The following is a 16,814-nucleotide window of genomic DNA, read 5'->3' as shown; positions in this document are numbered from 1 at the left end:
CATTCATAGTGTTTACAATTCATCAAAGTTTGTTTGTGATATCAAAAGAAAAAGTGATAAACACAAAAACTAGCCATGATAAATATCAAAAGAAAATTCATATGTCCTCTGAAATTCCTAGAGCAAGCATATATCGGCGCAGGTCGTCTCTTAGTTGAACCTCAGCGGTCGTATTCTCAACTTCAGCATCAATAATAAGCTTGGCCTGGTTCGGAGCGTCAATAAGCTCTTGTTCCAAGGAAATTATTGCTTCCTCCCCCTTCGAGACCTCCAGCTGTTCTAGATTGGCTATCCGCCTATTGATCTCAATATCAGCCTCGATTTGGCTAGTTCTTGAATCCGTTTCTCCTCTAAGTCTAAAATTTGCCGTTTGAGGTTTGCAATCTTCTCTGTTATAGTCACCGAAAAATGCCTAGTAGCCTTTACTTGCTCCTCGAAGGAATGAAATTCCTTATCATAACTAGAAACAGTCGTTATTGCCTTGGAAACGTTCTCTTTAAGCTGCAATAATTCTTGTTGTCGAGCAAGAGTTTCAGGTGTGACGACCATGTTTCAAGCATCTCCCAGTTTGCGGAAAGTCCCACAGAAATGGGATAAAGACTCGCACAGAGGGGAAATATTAATCTTGGCAATTCGTGCTGCATTATCCAGAGAAGACAACACTATCTCCATGTAGGACCATTGGGATGAGTCTTTAAAGATGTAGATGGCCGCTGATATTGAGCTCCGCAATAGGGATAGTGCAGGCGGAGAGATCTTTTCCAGGGATATGATATTCAACACAGTGACAACATAATTTGAACTTGCAAAGCCACTGGAGACAGCGCAGACTGTAAAATGCAAATAAAATACATAGGTTAAGGTATGGATTGCAGGTAAATCAATATAGAATAAAGAAATAAAGTAAAACATACTTGCAACTATTGAAGGTGCCGGAGCAAGAATCGCTGCTTCTGCAGATTGCCTCTCTTCTTGGGGAGCAGGTGGTTCGGGTAAATTTCGAACCATATTGGCGAAAGACGGCACTCTGGTCTCGGTGCTTGATGCCATGATAGTTGGAGTTGCAGCATCAGCGGACTCTGTTTGGAAAATTATTCCACGAGCTGCTCTGCTAGTTTTGATACGAAATTTGAGGGATTTCCTCATTTTCTTAGCAGAGCGCTTGCCAGAAGTAGAAGTCGGAAGAACAGCCTGAGCTACATCTATGGGAGCTGGAAGAATCTCTGGAGATGCTACAACGTTAGTCGGAGAATTTAAAGGTGCAACACGCTGAAGAGGAGAATAGTTGTTACTAAACGACATAGTCAAGTTAGCCCCAGCTATATCATCATATTCCTCATAGTCCAAGGGTTCTTCTTCTTCAGCACCCATAGCAGTATCTGGGAGGATGTTTTCTTGTGGGATTTCTTCATTAATTTCAGTAGCTACGTCAACTCCATCATCTTCGCCTATGTCCACTTCTGCCTCCACTTCTTCTTCCGCTATTTCCTTTTCTTTGGTCTCTCCTGCCTCTGCAGTGAGCTCACCCTCTTCTTCTTAGTCACTAAAGGATGACCCCCGATTAGTGGAAGCAGAGTTGCCAGAAGAGGATTCTCCGTCTCCCCCTTCAGTGGATGATGAAGACGATGATGATTCCAGAGAGGATTCTTCGATAACCACTTACTTTCCTTTCCATATTGATTGCTTCTTTCCAGTAGAAGCAGGGTCTTCTGTGGTAGTGGTCATCGGGGACATAGAAGATCTCGCCTGTGTCTGTGATCTGGTCACAGGTGATGAAGAATCTCTGCAAGGAGGAGGCGGTGGAACAAATGAAGGCACTTCTCGGGGTTCTGAAGGCCCGATGACCTCGGGAGTGGGGGCAAGGTCTGTAGAGGCAGGAATATGGGGTGTTTCAGTGGCGTCTGTGGGAGCATTTTCTCTGTTTGTAGGCTTTCTCTAGGACTTGAAGTGTGTTAATGGAAACCCGTGGGCGATCCAACCTTCGATCCAACCTTTGAAAGTGTTGGCGGGTTTGGCTTCGCGAATGTGCTCCTCCACAGAAATTCTTATGCAAGCTTCACTGGGGGCTGGAGCGCGATCATGTACGACATTGTAGCCTATCTCTTCAATCATATCGCGTTTTCTGACTCGAGGAGCAGGAATCCATATTGGTGAATCTACTGGCAGACATCGGCAGATGAGAAATGCTTGGTGCGCCCACCATCGCATCCATGGGTAAGTCGTGCGGATAAAACAACCAAAGCCTGGAATATGAATTTCGAATTGATTCGGGCTGCGAGCAGTTGCCTCCAGATTAAGCCCCAGTTGTAGGGCCCAACACCGTAACTTCGCATGCTGCGAGTCACTTCTTCGGAATTCTCGGGGATAGTCTGGTCATATTCGAATTGTCGCGCAAACCGATTGGGGTAGTATGGCTCCCTCAAAAACTCGCTACCCTCTCGTAGAGGCAGGCTGTTGGACCGAATCGATATAAAGAAGGCTTGTTCAGCTGGAGGGAGGTTGTCATCATCAACAACTTCATGATGTTCGATGTATTGAGCAAACAAGAACTGGTAGAAGTCAATAGCATTTGTTGACTCGATGGTATCGACTACCCATTCGTACATTCGTTTCGGCATTATTCTCCATTGATAATGACATAAGGGGAGTCATGAGGGATGTACGTAAGCTTTTTCCGGATCATCATATGTCCACGAGAAGTATATGCTCAGCCATCCTGAAAAGTAATGCCATGGGGTGAATGCTGAACTAGCTCCGACAGATGGATTTTGACAGTGAGCAGTGTTCGAAATATCGATACTATCGGCCGATATATCGGCCGATAGTATCGTCATCGCACCCCTGCGAGACGATACAGTCACGATAACCCCTGGAAGATACCAAAAAACTCAAAATCCAGATATCGGCCGATATATCGTCGATATCGCACGATATTTTGACGATATCACGCGATTTCCTCTCCATTATTGTCGGACATCGACGTCATCATCCGAAAAAATCGGGAAAAAAAATAGAGGGTGGATTTCGGTACCTGTAGAAGAGATCGCCATGATCGGAAGCTTCCATTTGGTGGGCCATTCGAATTGAAGCGCCATTCCTGGGTTACCGCAAATAACATCTCCGATTTTGGAGAGAAATCCGACGACATCCGATGAGATTTGGGGGAGATTTTAGGGTTCTGGTTTCCGGAACCCTCTCTGTTTGAAAACCAAAGGCCGTTCGAGCCTTTTTTCTTGGACGCAGATTAGCTACTGACAGGTTGAGTAGCGAGATCGCTACTGAAGTGATGTCACCAAGTTACGTGGGTCCCACCATGATGAATGTGTTATATCCACACGGTCCATCCATTTGGAGATATCATTTTAGGACATGAGTCAAATAACGAGGGAGATAAAATTCTGTAATGGACCCCACTACAGAAAACAGTGGAGAAAGTGACATACACCGTTGAAACCTTCCTAAGGTCCACCGTGATGTTTATTTGAGATCCGACCCGTTAATAAGTTAAAAAAGGCATTATAAAAGGGGAAAAAATATATCAGCTTAATCGAAAACTTTTGTGGCCCTCAGAAGTTTTTAATGGTGGGCATCACTCTCTCTACTGCTTTCTGTGGTGGGGTCCATTGGAGCTTTGAATCTTAGTCATTCTTAGGCTAATGGCATAAAATGTTCTCTCCAAATTAATGGACGGTGTGGATACAAAACATACATCATGGTGGGGTCCACGGAACTTGGTGACGTCAATTCAGTAGCGAGTCTCGCTACTCAGCTAATCCCGCCCATGCGCGCACGGATGCGGATTTCCTGCGAAAGCCATTCGCATGAAGCTCCTGCGCTGGGAACTCATATGGGGCCCACCATGATGTTTGTATAGAATCCACCCTGTCCATCCGTTTTTTGAGCTCATTTTAGGCTGTGAGACCAAAATTAAGAAGGATTCACGACTCAAGTGGGCCGTACTAAAGGAAAAGGTGATTAGGAAAATTCCTACCGTTGAAACCTCCCTGGGTTCTACAGTGATTTTTACATGCCATCCATACCGTTAATAGCGTCATTCCTACTGGGATGAACTCAAAAAAATAAATATTAAATGATTTAAAACTTCTGTGGCCCACGAATATTTCAACTGTCGAAATTTAATTCTCACATTTTCGACCCACTTGAGAATCGGGTACGGTTCATTTTTGGCCTCATGTACTAAAATAAACTCAAAAAATGGATGGACGGAGAGGATTTCTCAAAATCATCACAGTGAGGCCCACCTAGGTTCCGAGCGCAAGAACTTCCTGCGAAAGGCTTTCGCAGGAAATCCGCCTTTCGCAAGAAATCCGCGTCCTGCGCGCACGACGCACGACCGAACTGTGTTGACGTCACCAAGTTCAGTGGGTCCCAGCATGAGGTATTTGTTATATCCAGGCCGTTCGTCCATTTGGTGAGCTCTTTGTAAGGCTTAAGCCGAAAAATAAGACAGATCCAAAGATCAACTGGACCACACTGCAAACAGCAGTGGTAGATTGAACGTTTACCATTGAAACCCTTTTGAGGGTCACGGAAGTTTTAGATCAATATGATATTTATTTTTCCTCTTCATTTAGGTCAGGTCTGTGTGACCTAATTAACAAATTGGATAGAAAATAAACATTATCGTGGGCCCTACGACCCAAGGAGGTTTCAACAATAGGAATTTTCCTACCCACCTTTTCCTTTAGTGCGGCCCACTTTAGTCTTGGATTCTGCTCACTTTTGCTCTCAAGTGCTAAAATGATCTCAAAAAATGAACGGACGAGGTGGATTTCTTACAAACATCATAGTGGACCCCACATAGGTTTTGAGCAAAGGAACTTGGTAGCAGCACCCCACCCCCAGTGTGGTGGGAAGTGGATCCCCTAATGAGTAGTGTACTTTGTAAACTTTGTGGGCCAACTATAATTCATGTATTTTATCCACTCCGTCCATCCATTTTACCAGATAAATTTATGGTTTGAATGAAGAGAAAAAAACTATTATTAGCCTGAACCAAAACTTTTGTGGCCCACTAATGGTCAATCACCATTGTTTCCTATGGTATGGTCTACCTAATTATTGGATCTGTTTTATTTTTTAGATAATGTCTTGAAATGATATGGAAAAATGGATCAACGGGGTTGATACTGAATATAGTTGTTTTAGTTCAATCGGACAGCGCACAGCTTGGGACCTTATACAAAGGAAATTTATTATGTACACTTCTTTTTTGAAACTTTATGATTTAAAAGTGTGTATTAAGGGCTTTTTTAATAATCCCCAAAGTTTCATTACAAAATTCAACCATTTTCCCAATGTTTCCCCATGTTTCCCAAAAAGTGCGATAAACTATGCGATACAAACGATATATCCCGTGCGATAACCGATACGTATCTGTATCCCAAGGGTGCGATACCGATATTTCGAACACTGACAGTGAGTAGCAGCGTCTCCAAAGGCCCGATATAATGAAAAAGGTACGGGAGGTGCTAATGAATATTTTCGTCCTTCTGCCAATCCTCCTGCAATGACGAATACGGATGGTCTGATGGCATCCGCCCACTTAGAACTTGGCAGCACAACTACACTCAACCAATATGCCAAGAAGGTTGCTAACTTGCCTTTGGATGAGAATTCTGATGGGTTCCTTACCCTGCGACAGGCGTTTTCCAATTCATCTGAATGGCTATTCTTAAACCTATCAGAGGAAGAAAGGTATGAATGAGAACAATGTTAGTAAATGCATAAAATTACGGTGAAAGGAAAGGGAATGTACCGCAGCTCTTGAGAGAAATGAGCTAGCCAAAGGAGAAGTGGAATCTTTCCGGTATCGGCGAATTTGGACATCTCTCTGAAGAGTTCAACTGAAGCATCGGGCACCAATGCTTGTCTTTTGGAAGAGGAAAAGTGTGAGAATTCCTCGTTGGTGGGAACATACTCGTCATAGAAGCGACCTGTTATGGAAGGCCTGCCATTCTATAAAGGTCCCACAAGGTGATACTGACTTCACCAAGAGGTAGATGGAAAGAATTCGTGGTAGGGCACCAGTAACTAAGAAACCCCTTATAGACCATATGATCTTTATAGAAGTATTCAGAAGTAGCCTCAATTGCCCCATAAAGGCCAACCTCCATCAACGTCGCAGAATGTTTGGTGAGAATGGCGTTGGTCCAATTAGTATAATACTTGCGAGATGTTAGGAAGCTGCGCGTGCGAAATTCTTCAGTTCCCCATAATGACCTTCTCTCCTTGAAGCGTTGGCGTATTGTCTCATGGAAAACTGTAGAAAACAGTGCATGAGGACTGTAGCATGGAATCGGAAATCGCATTCGATGCACTTCACCAACTTGTTGCTTTGATCCTCTCTCTGAAAGAATACCCTCCAACATTCTGGGTTCTCGTATCAACCAATTGGGAGTATACATCATGCGACTTTCCGTCGTTCGATCCGTCGGCTCACTTCGAAGAATAGACTGATGCCGTCAAATGTTCAGTGGGATCGTTATTAATTCATTCCTGAGAGGGCTGTTGAATTTTATGTAGCCATCTTGAGCCCTCACGGTGTCCCAAGTATTTGGGAGCTTCCTCTTCTTATGCTCTTGGATCTTCTCTTGAAATTCTTGACGCTTTGATTTCTTCTGCTTCTTTTGCAAAAGTGTTGGTGGTGGTGTATCTTCTCTTGCCGGGGATCGGACGATATCGGTACGCAAATTGGTTGTTAGCTTCAGCCAGGCTTCCCAATCAACCTCCCGACCTTGCTTTGGAGGTCCTGATATTTTGCTAGAAATGATCGCCTAACAAATTGGCCAAGATAATGTTTTGACTCTGCTAGAGAAGTCAAGAATAGGCAAGACTGGTTCCTTTATATACGCAGGCTGTTTTTTGGTTACTTTAACTCGTTTTCGTTGAGTTTCTTCACATGCTGGAGGGGAAGAAGTGGCTACTTGGGTTGTAGATGAAGGTATAGGGGTTGTAGGAGTTGGCGAGGGTTCAGGAATTTGAGAAGAGTCAGGGAGGTTTGCATGGGAAGGTTGATCTGTCGGCGCTTCTATAAGACGAAAGGTCCTCTTAGTACGGGCCATGGTTGAAGAATTTAAAGAAATTGGCTAAGTCTAGAAAAAGTTAAAAATTTCGACAGAGTTTCAGAACAAAAGTTTTTAGCACCAAGTGCTGAAGACTTGTGCAGAAAAGTTGCGCACGCAAGTTGCGTGCAAGAGGAGTTCACCAGGAGAGAATTTTTTGAAGTGAAGAATGAGTAGGCGGGTTGATATTTATAGGCCAGTAGCGTTGACGGCGAGTTGCGCAGGTGGGAGTTGCGCGGACCCGCGCAACTCAGGATCTACAAGGGGAAGTTGATCCTTCAAGTTGACTTAGAGAAGTCAAATTTCGGATCAAGAGGGCATCTATTGGGGTATAAAATTTGGTTAAGGGGAGAAGCTTCAAGGAGGAAAGTTGGTAAAAGAAGTAAAAGATAGAAATGAAAGACAGATGAGTTGCGTGGGAACCATGTTGCGCGAAGAGGTGAGTTGCGCGGGTCTACGCAACTTGTCCGTTGTCATGTTGGGCCGCGCAACTCTCTTGAGAGTGACGGATTAAGAATGCGAAGTGGGGTTCACGGCACAGGATTCGAGGGCTCACACGTGCGAAAGCCTATAAATACCCCCTACCCCCTCACTTGAAGGATCGGATGCTCAAAAGACCAGTTCCTCTGACAGGTATTGGAGATAGAGAGAAGGAGAAGGGGGGCAGAGCGCTGAAAGCGCGGGCCGCGCTACTCCAAGAGAGTTGCACGGATACTCTTTGAGGCAGCTGCTATGTCGAAATTTTCCAGATCCTCAGGTTATTTCAGATGTCTTAAAGGGATCCAAGCACTCCTTTATCATGCCAATAAGAGACGGAATGCACAGGAAGCCTGCACAACTCATCTCCCCTGGAGATATGAATGATATGAGCCGGAATGCTGCCGAAATTTATATTTAAGCTGATTCAATACTTGCATTTTTGTATTTTCTAAGAAATTCTGTCTCGGAATCAAGGGATTAAAAGGATGTAATGAACTCAGAATGAATAAAATTGATGATTATTCTCTTTGCTCGATCTTTTGTGAATATTAAGTGAGATATTCCCCCGAATCGAATGCTTTTCGTTTCTGGTCGAAACATCCTGCAATATAACTGCCTAAATAATTTGTTAACAGAAAATTCAGCCATGAAATTTGTGGATTTTCTGACAACAGAAAATTCAGCAGCCCATATTATGAATTATGGGTCCTAAACAACCATGTATGAGGAGGCTTGATGCATAATGGACATAAACAAACTAAACCCTAAACATGCAATGCATTCCCCTATAAAAACCTAAGCTCTGGTACCAAATTTGATGCAGGACATGAAATTAAATGTAGAATGCAAGAAATCAAGCTCATGATTATACCAATTTAAACAGTCACAAATTTCCACATCCTACATACTATCAAACATTTAAAAAGGGGAATCTATGGGGGTCCAAGCCTACATAAGTTTAGGGCTGGATCAAATAAAATTATAAACCAAACAAGCCTAAAGGAGTGTAAGATTCATCCATTCTTGCAAAGGATTGTTCCCTAATTCAAGAGATTCACCATGTTTCAATTCGGGGGAAAATCTAGGGTTTGCAAATTTGGGGATAATTGGGATTTGGGATTCTTTAGAGTTAAGGATCTAGATTTAAGGCTAAAGAGGAGGAACATAAAGGAAAGATAGAACCTGAGATGAGCCACGTGCATGGACTACAACTGGCCCTGGGCGCAAGTGCGTGACCACTCGTCCGCACATGTGTGGGGCCTACAAAGTCGGAAACCAACTCCTAGGCTAGGATCGGCCAGGGTAGGACTGCCTCCATACTAAATTTCGTGTCGATCCAATGCACGGTTTGTGCGTGGTGCTTCGCCGAAGTTTCAGCCCCTCTGATGGGCTAGAATCTGAAAATCTGTTTGTGCATTGTTATATGATAGAACTTGGATACGAAAGAGAGTGAATCTAAAGGTGGAAGGGATGTAGAGGATGATGAATGTGGGGCGTAATGAAGTGGGGATGATTTGGGATGGTTGTGATTTCGCACCACGGTAGTTAGCCCTTCGAGAAAGGGAGAGTTTCGCACCTAATTCGATTATTCAACCCAAAGAGATAGAGAAGAAGAAAACACAGAATTTTTTAATTATTAACTTCATTGAGAATACCTACATGGGGTTGCTTATTTATAAGAAAACCCTAAACCCTAAAAGACAATTTTACCCTTGCGCCATATGCGCACATTCATACTTAAAGCTGAAGTAAATAAAATAATAACTAATCTAAGCAATCAAAGCCATTCATGATGTTTCTAATAATGAGAATATTCAAAACTCAAAATCCTAGATCATCTAAGATAGTGGGCCACGATCATGAGATCTGATGGTAGAATCTATATAATGATCAGGTCCACTCCAATGCTCCATAGCGCAGCCCCTAACTGTAAGGTCCTCCAAAGATGTTGTCGTCAATCCAAATCGAAATTGGGGCTCGCCTCCTCCTTGAATACGTGCGTAGGGTGGGGGGCGTGCGCATGATGTCCCCATCACCATGTTTGTTTTGGGTTGCTCGCAATTGAGATGGACAAGTCAAAGTCAATTGACAGCACGGCATAATTGGGGGCTCAAGCAAGCCAACTCAGAGATTATGCGATCTGAATCCCAAGATTTGAACTCTTATTTTGATGACCAGAATCAATAAAAAGATTCATCGCCTAGTGACTGCTTTCTTGCCAGTTCAGCCTTGTTGTAGAGGATTATTTCGCCTTAGCAGGTTGTTACCATTGTTCATTTCTTTTTGTTCAAGAAATAAGCTAATTCTTTTGGCTATACCTTCCACATGGATATGAGTGGTTTATTTTTATCCATTTACTTCGTATTCACAATGCTTTATATGACTAAAATAACATCACCTCATATTATTATGGCAGTAGATAGTCTTTTTCACAATCTGATGGAGCAGGTCCAGCCTAATAAAGTTTAAATGTTGTGTTGCAGAAGGAATCCCGTCAATTGGAATGTCGCCATTTGCTTGTGGATGGTCAACTTGTGAAAGAAATGTTAGATGCATTAAGAAAACCTGTGATTGATTAGATGTTCCTTTAGAAAAAGCTAGAATGTTTGTAGCAATAGCTTGATATATGCATGTAATCAACTTCAAGTGCATTCTAGCAGTGTGTTCTATAATTCTATCTTTATCCAAGTTCTGTGTATGTGCTAAAGGGATGCTTAGAAAAACCTGAAATTAATACATACATTTTTTTTCCAGATAACTTCTGCTGATATATCTCAGGTGGCCAAGGCTATTGCCGCTGGGTTTGTGCCTGTAAGTCTTGTCCCTTGTACAACATAATACATCATGTATCACTAGTTGCTTCTGGACATGGTATCCTCTGCAATTCGAACTACGACATTCATTATGGTTTAATGTAATAGGTAATTGTTATCACTTAATATTCAGTGATATTAGGTAATCCACTAATCAGGCGTGCTATATGTGTATGATCAATGTCAACTTGTTGGAGAGTTTTTTTAACCATTCATTCTTTTTGTAGAGTCATGGCCCGCCAGATAAGGGGACCAGCCTGGCCTTTGTGTCAGGTCATCTTAATAGCAGAAGCCATCTCATGCGGCTTAGATGTACCACATGCTTGCCAGGTTGGCACATGTTGCATGTAATGGTGCATGTGGGGCAGCCAGCCTCTACAATAAAGGTATTCCATAACAGTAATGGTGGCTGTGACACCCACTGTCTTTACCGTTATAAGAGGGGTCGTAATGGGCGTTACAATTTATTTCTTTTTCCGAAAAATACTATTGCGGTCCCATAATGGACCTTTGCTGCTGTTACAGGACCATTACAAGGCCATTACTGGCCCTTACAGGTCAACTGTTCCATTATGACTGTTACAACCCTGTAACACCTAAAGGTTACCACCATTACCATTACGTTAACGGCTGTTACATAACCATTTTGGAATACCTTGCTCTACACTCTTTATCTATATCGGTAGAGCATATTTGGTAAATAATGCATTTAAACTAAAAGGGATCTTGATCTCAACAACAGTATCAAAATTTTATATCCCTCTTTGCTGTATGTGCTGCTGTATGGTGAAGTGGTGAATGCTAATGCATTAATACAGCCAGGGATGCTTCTAGCTATTTCAGTGGGTTACACTGTCCTTCAACTTGAGGTTGTTGTTTATAGCATCTTAATTCCGACAGCAATTAACCCCTAATTCTATACAATGAACAGTTCATTTGATCAATCACTATCAGAGCTGTTTCTATTAGTACATGGTGCATATGTATTTGGTATAAGATTACAGTTTTTGGAAAGTTTGGTAATTATCGTAGTGGAAGAGAGCTGCTGCATGTTAATAAACTTGTATTTTCTGTCTACCTCAGTTGTTTCAACTAATGCTCAAACCTTGCTGATTCACTAAGAACACGACCAAGTTGATTGAGTTTGCCCATCTGAAGTTGAGCTCAAAAATTAGGAGAGTTATAATCTGAGAACCAGCAAGTTTTCAATCATCCAGGTGAGTTAAACATGGAAACTGAAAGACTGGTTGATCAAGTCCAAGGACCTGGGGATTCTAGTAGCACCCATATCAGCGGGTCGAAGATGGAATACAAGATTCTAATGACACGTTTGTATGTTTTTTATGGATGTGTGCCTTGGAAGACATGCATGTTACAATGCACATTTATCTGGAGGTGCCCTATTTTCTTCAACCAAGATGTGACGTAGAGATGATTCAGTGGATGAATTGACAGTGTATGCATGCAGGGTTTCAAGCAAACAGCACCAAACACCACCTGAATGATGGTAACATACTGAACAAACAAGGAGGAGAAAAGAACTCCACGCGTCCAACATTTTCGTTAAAATAATAATAATAATATTAATAATCAAGAATGTCCATACAAACACATGTAGGCCTTTTATAAAGGCTTTTACAACGCAAAAGAAAGGAACAGTGAGTCGAAGCTAAAATAAGCAACTAAATCTATGGAGACAACTGGACAGTCATCTAAAGAGAAAAGAAATTATGAAATAATCCCTATTCATGCAAATAAGGACAGTTTCCTATAATGAATCCAATGATATCTTGTCTCTTGGCTAGTCCATGCATGTCTCCTTAACTATATGAGGAATTCACTGGCTTAAACATTTAGTAACTTTCCTTCCCCCCACTCTCAAAGTTAACAAAAAAGTTACATAGCATGGATGTGGGTCCATACTTGGTAATTCTTTCTCAAACAGCATCTGTACAGCATCAAAGAATTGTGGATGCTGGAGATATCTTCTGTGGGCCCCGTGCTCATCTTATCACCAATCTGGACCAAACATGGGGCCCATCCAAGCATCCAGATGACATGTGTAGGGTGGATCTTGAACCGTAATGCTTATGTCAACCCCCTCCTCTTTTTTAGGAGTCTTTATTTTTTTTGTTTCTTTTGGTTAACTGATGATCCCATTTGATGAGTAGCCACCATCATGGCTCTAGTTTGAGAGCCCAAAAAGGAAAGAAAAAGGTTTGACTGACAGAGTCCCATTTGAAAGCTTCTTAAATTTCAAGCCCAAGATTGTTCCACTTCAACATCAGTTGAAGATGTTATTTAAGACCAAAATCTGGTTAAGAGTTCCTAACTGTCACAGGAATTAGTTTGGTAAGGTGATGACATCACCTGTGGTGGTTCCTGCACTTCTAGGAAAGTTCAAATTGGGTTATGTGTTTGGATTTTGAAACATTTTCAAATCTGGTTAGGTTTTGGCTCATGGGAAAGTTCAGCAAGATTTTAGAGTATCCAATTTTTGTCGAGAATGTTTGGTTGTATTTTAAGGTCGCTTTTGGTAGAAGTTAATTACTTCCTAGTTCTGGTTGGTTTTTAATTTGGTTAGGGTTAGTTTAGGAATGATGTAGATGATATTTAGTTGTTGGGAGGTTCCACATACTCTAAAGTCTCTTTTATGGTGTAATTAGTTTTAGGAAGTCCTAGAGTTGCTTTGAGATTATGAAGCTGGATTTTAGAGTTGCTTGGGCTGTGATAGATACAGAGTTTTAGGGAGTGATGAATTTTGATGTATTTTCTTACACTTAGAGGTACGCGTGCATGCTGTCAGTGTGTGTGGAGGGTTCTAATTGTGTGACTACCTTATTGCTTATTCTTTCTTCTTCTAGAAATCTTTGACAGTTCTATTTTGTACTGGAGCCTGAGCTTATCGCTGTTTGCTTGATCTCTAGGGAGTTAGCAGCTGGGACTTGTGAAATATAATATATTGACAGCTCGTTATTTTTTCTAGGTTTTGCATGGAGATGCTGTACTTGATGATGTACAGGTTGGTTCTCTGTGAGTAAATTTGGTTAGTTGGTATCCTTTAACGATGATGAAGGATATGAGTAACTATCATATTGCTTTTACAGCGATGCAGGTAAATAATTGAGGATTGATATAATTTCTATTTGTTACTGACAGTAGAGTCCCTTAATTGATCAGGGGTGCACGATCTTGAGTGGCGATGTGATTATACGACACCTTGCACAGATCTTAAGTCCCAAATATGTTGTCTTCCTTGTATCCACAGTTTCTATCAGGATGTACTTTCAGTCACTAAGGGCCCGTTTGGATACTACCAAATAAGTAGCTTTTTTAACTTACATAAGTTAATAAGTTACTTTTCTTAAATAATTTAGTTTGGTTATTAAACTTAAATAAGTAGCTTTTTAGAAAAAGTAACTAATTTTTTTATTGCTTTTCAACTTTCAAAAATAACTTATGTCCTCCATTTTCATTGGTGACACAGCAGCTTAGGAAATTATTTAAGGGTATATGCTCTCTATGGCCATGAACCCCTTTTTAAGTTCATGAGATTGGAAAATCATCCAATGAATGGGTAGATGATCTAGTGGGCCCCACATGATGATGGCCTATATCGATGTGGCCCTACATGATGGACAATCCACATCAAAGGTCCACCCCTAATGATGAATGACCCACATGAGCTCCACATGATGGGCAATTAATAATGGTGGGCCCCACATAATAGATGATCCACATCAAAGTGGGCCCTTCCTAATGAATTGGGCACAATAAAGGTCAGCCCCTAATGATGAATGGCCCCCAACCAAGGTAGGCCCCGCATGATGGATGGCCCACATCAAAGGTGGGTCCTGCATGATGGACGGTCTACATCAAAGGTGGGGCCACACAATGAATGATCCACATCAAAGGATGGCCCCACATGATGGATGGTGGATATGAGGGGAACCAAACAGACTTATGATGTTGGAAACCAAATATGCTTTTCTACTTTTTGGATGCCAAGTATGTTATTTGCCAAACATACTTATCTACTGATTAAGTAGAAACCAAGATGAGCTGCTTATGGTAAGTAGCTTATCTAAAGTAACTTACGATCCAAATGCCCCCTAATTGATAAAATGAGGTTTGCTAGCCCCACATGCACCCTTTCCACATCAACCTTTATACATGGCACACATGACAATCTGGCATGTCTCTGGGATGTGCATAAGGCGGGCCTCACTCTGTGGATGACCGGAAACAAGAACCAGGCCAGTTCCCTTATCAAGCTAGCCACATGTTTGAATTGACTGTGGAGTGGACCATGGTCTAATTTGTCCCCCACGTGTCAGCTACGCTTGTCCTACTGTCCTGTGAAAAGGTTCATGGAGGGTGCATGTGGGGCAGGCAAACCTCTTGCTAAAATTCCTTTCCATTTATAAGATTCCCCTCATTCTGGAGCATTGTGCTAAAATTGCCCAAGGCATTTAATTTAAGTTGTCAAAGGAAATTTTTCACATGCTTTCCTTTATATTGAGCAATGAAGACGGATGTCTTAGGAGTATATGATCGTCCGCCAACAGACCCTGATGCAGTGCTCCTAAGAGAGATCGGTTAGTGTTCCTGTAAATTGAAATTGATGTTTATTTGACATCTAGATTTTATGCTTGCCTTGTCTTGATTTGGGAAATTACCATCATGGCCTCGTCTTTTTATTGTTTTACATGACACGGTACTTCAGTGAATTTCTGCCTGCAAAATTGATTTTTAACCATTAACAGCTGTAGATGAAGATGGTAGCTGGTCCATTGTGAAACCACTACATCACACGAATAAACCAGGTACATCTTTGCGTTTACACACTCATTATATAACTTTTTTCCCCAAGATGTACAATCACGATAGAGTTGAATAATTTTGCAAGAACAACCTTTCCTTTACCATATTGTGTTTGGAGCATTAATAATGCTTTGGTGGCTTCATGGATTAAGATGAGAGAGAGAGAGAGAGAGAGAGAGAGAGAGAGAGAGGAGCTCGGGCTGGCGCGGTGGGTTGGGTTTGTAAAGGGAAAAGTAAAGAAAATGACGGGTAGGGTAGGGCCTTTACTCTCTCTCTCTCTCTCTCTCTCTCTCTCTCTCTATATATATATATATATATATAAAATTTGAGTCAAGCTGATCTCGAGCTAACCAAGCTTGGAATTGAGCTTCGAGCTGAGTCAAGCTCTACTTTGCTCGACGTTGGCTTGTTTTTAAACGAGCTAGGTAATATGGAGCTTGGCTCGCCTCAAGTCGCCATTCAAGCCGAGTCAAACTGAGCTAAATCGAGCCAAGCTGAGCGAGCTTTTCGAGCTAGCGTGGCTCGTGTACAACTCTAGGACTTAGACCATCTCAATTGGCTCTCCATCATTTTAATTTTCACTTAATTCCTGAGGGTGTCTATCAACAGTGAAAATCACAGTAGCAGACCATGACACGACTGGTGGAATGGTTACAAAAATATCGGAAGCTGCAATGATAGCAAAACTTGGAATTGATGTGTACATTGTGAAGGTAATGCTTATTGGTAACTCCACATGAAATTCATGCTTGTGATTTTTCTGAGTCTAGGAATGGATGGTAAGCTCTTTCTTGGATACAGGCTGGTACAGCTCACTCTTTCAGAGTTCTAAAAGGGGAGATCGGCAATGACATTCCTGATGATTGGCTTGGAACTGCCATCAGATTCTCGAAACAGGTCCATACAACCTTTCCAATGGAAAGATAGGTATGTATGATTCTCTAATCGATACACAAAACAAAGATATGCAACTGATTCAACGTCAACTTCAACTTCAACTTCATTCAAGTGAATCTAATGAGAATTATGATTGGGAAATGTATTGGCACAAAACAAACCCAGATGAAAATAAGATGCTTCTACACATTTTACGACATGCTAGTGTGACAACATATGCAGTTTTCCATCTGGTTGATTTTTTATTTTTTATTTTCCTTAGGGCGAAAATTGAGCGTCGAACCTGATGTGTGGAATGGATTTTATTTACATAAACAGTGGATGAGCATGAGTAACGCTGGACCCTTTTCACATGGCCCACAATTTTATTATTATAATTTTTTAATATTCCCACGTTGTGGCATAATTCTTTTAAAATTAAAATTACTAAGTATAAAGTTCCATAATTCTACACAACTTCTTATCTAAAATTATCTTATGATTTTTTTTTTTTATAGCCACGTGCGTTTCTCACACGTGTCTCTATGGGCCACGTGGTTCATGGATTGGATTTTGGATACATATGGCAGTTTGTCACATGTAGCTAGCTAGGTGTACAAGTGTGTGGGCTTGGAAGTGCTGGACCTTATTAAGCTTTCGTACACCTATCTTACAAACTTTTGCCCCCCTATTATTCATCATGTACCTCTCTAACTCCATGCATGCTAATATGTTG

General features: G+C 41.6%; 1 protein-coding gene across 2 annotated transcripts in view; it reads left to right on the top strand.

The window, feature by feature from the left end:
* LOC131228538 (isopentenyl phosphate kinase) overlaps positions 1 to 16,298 on the top strand; it is a 55,594-nt gene extending 39,296 nt beyond the window's left edge. The window contains exons 5-12 of one of the 2 annotated variants that reach the window (XM_058224262.1): positions 10,049 to 10,110; positions 10,320 to 10,376; positions 13,365 to 13,400; positions 13,559 to 13,636; positions 14,910 to 14,976; positions 15,145 to 15,204; positions 15,812 to 15,915; positions 16,004 to 16,298. In XM_058224262.1, coding sequence (XP_058080245.1) covers positions 10,049 to 10,110; positions 10,320 to 10,376; positions 13,365 to 13,400; positions 13,559 to 13,636; positions 14,910 to 14,976; positions 15,145 to 15,204; positions 15,812 to 15,915; positions 16,004 to 16,129 — 590 coding nt within the window. In that variant the 3' untranslated portion in view covers positions 16,130 to 16,298. The remainder of the gene's footprint in view (positions 1 to 10,048; positions 10,111 to 10,319; positions 10,377 to 13,364; positions 13,401 to 13,558; positions 13,637 to 14,909; positions 14,977 to 15,144; positions 15,205 to 15,811; positions 15,916 to 16,003) is intronic. The other variant, XM_058224263.1, reaches the window with a different exon arrangement.
* Positions 16,299 to 16,814: the final 516 nt, after the last annotated feature.

This window comes from Magnolia sinica, chromosome 16 (genome assembly GCF_029962835.1).
Source record: "Magnolia sinica isolate HGM2019 chromosome 16, MsV1, whole genome shotgun sequence".
Taxonomy (NCBI): Eukaryota; Viridiplantae; Streptophyta; class Magnoliopsida; order Magnoliales; family Magnoliaceae; genus Magnolia; species Magnolia sinica.
This window is presented reverse-complemented; position numbering and strand designations above follow the sequence as displayed.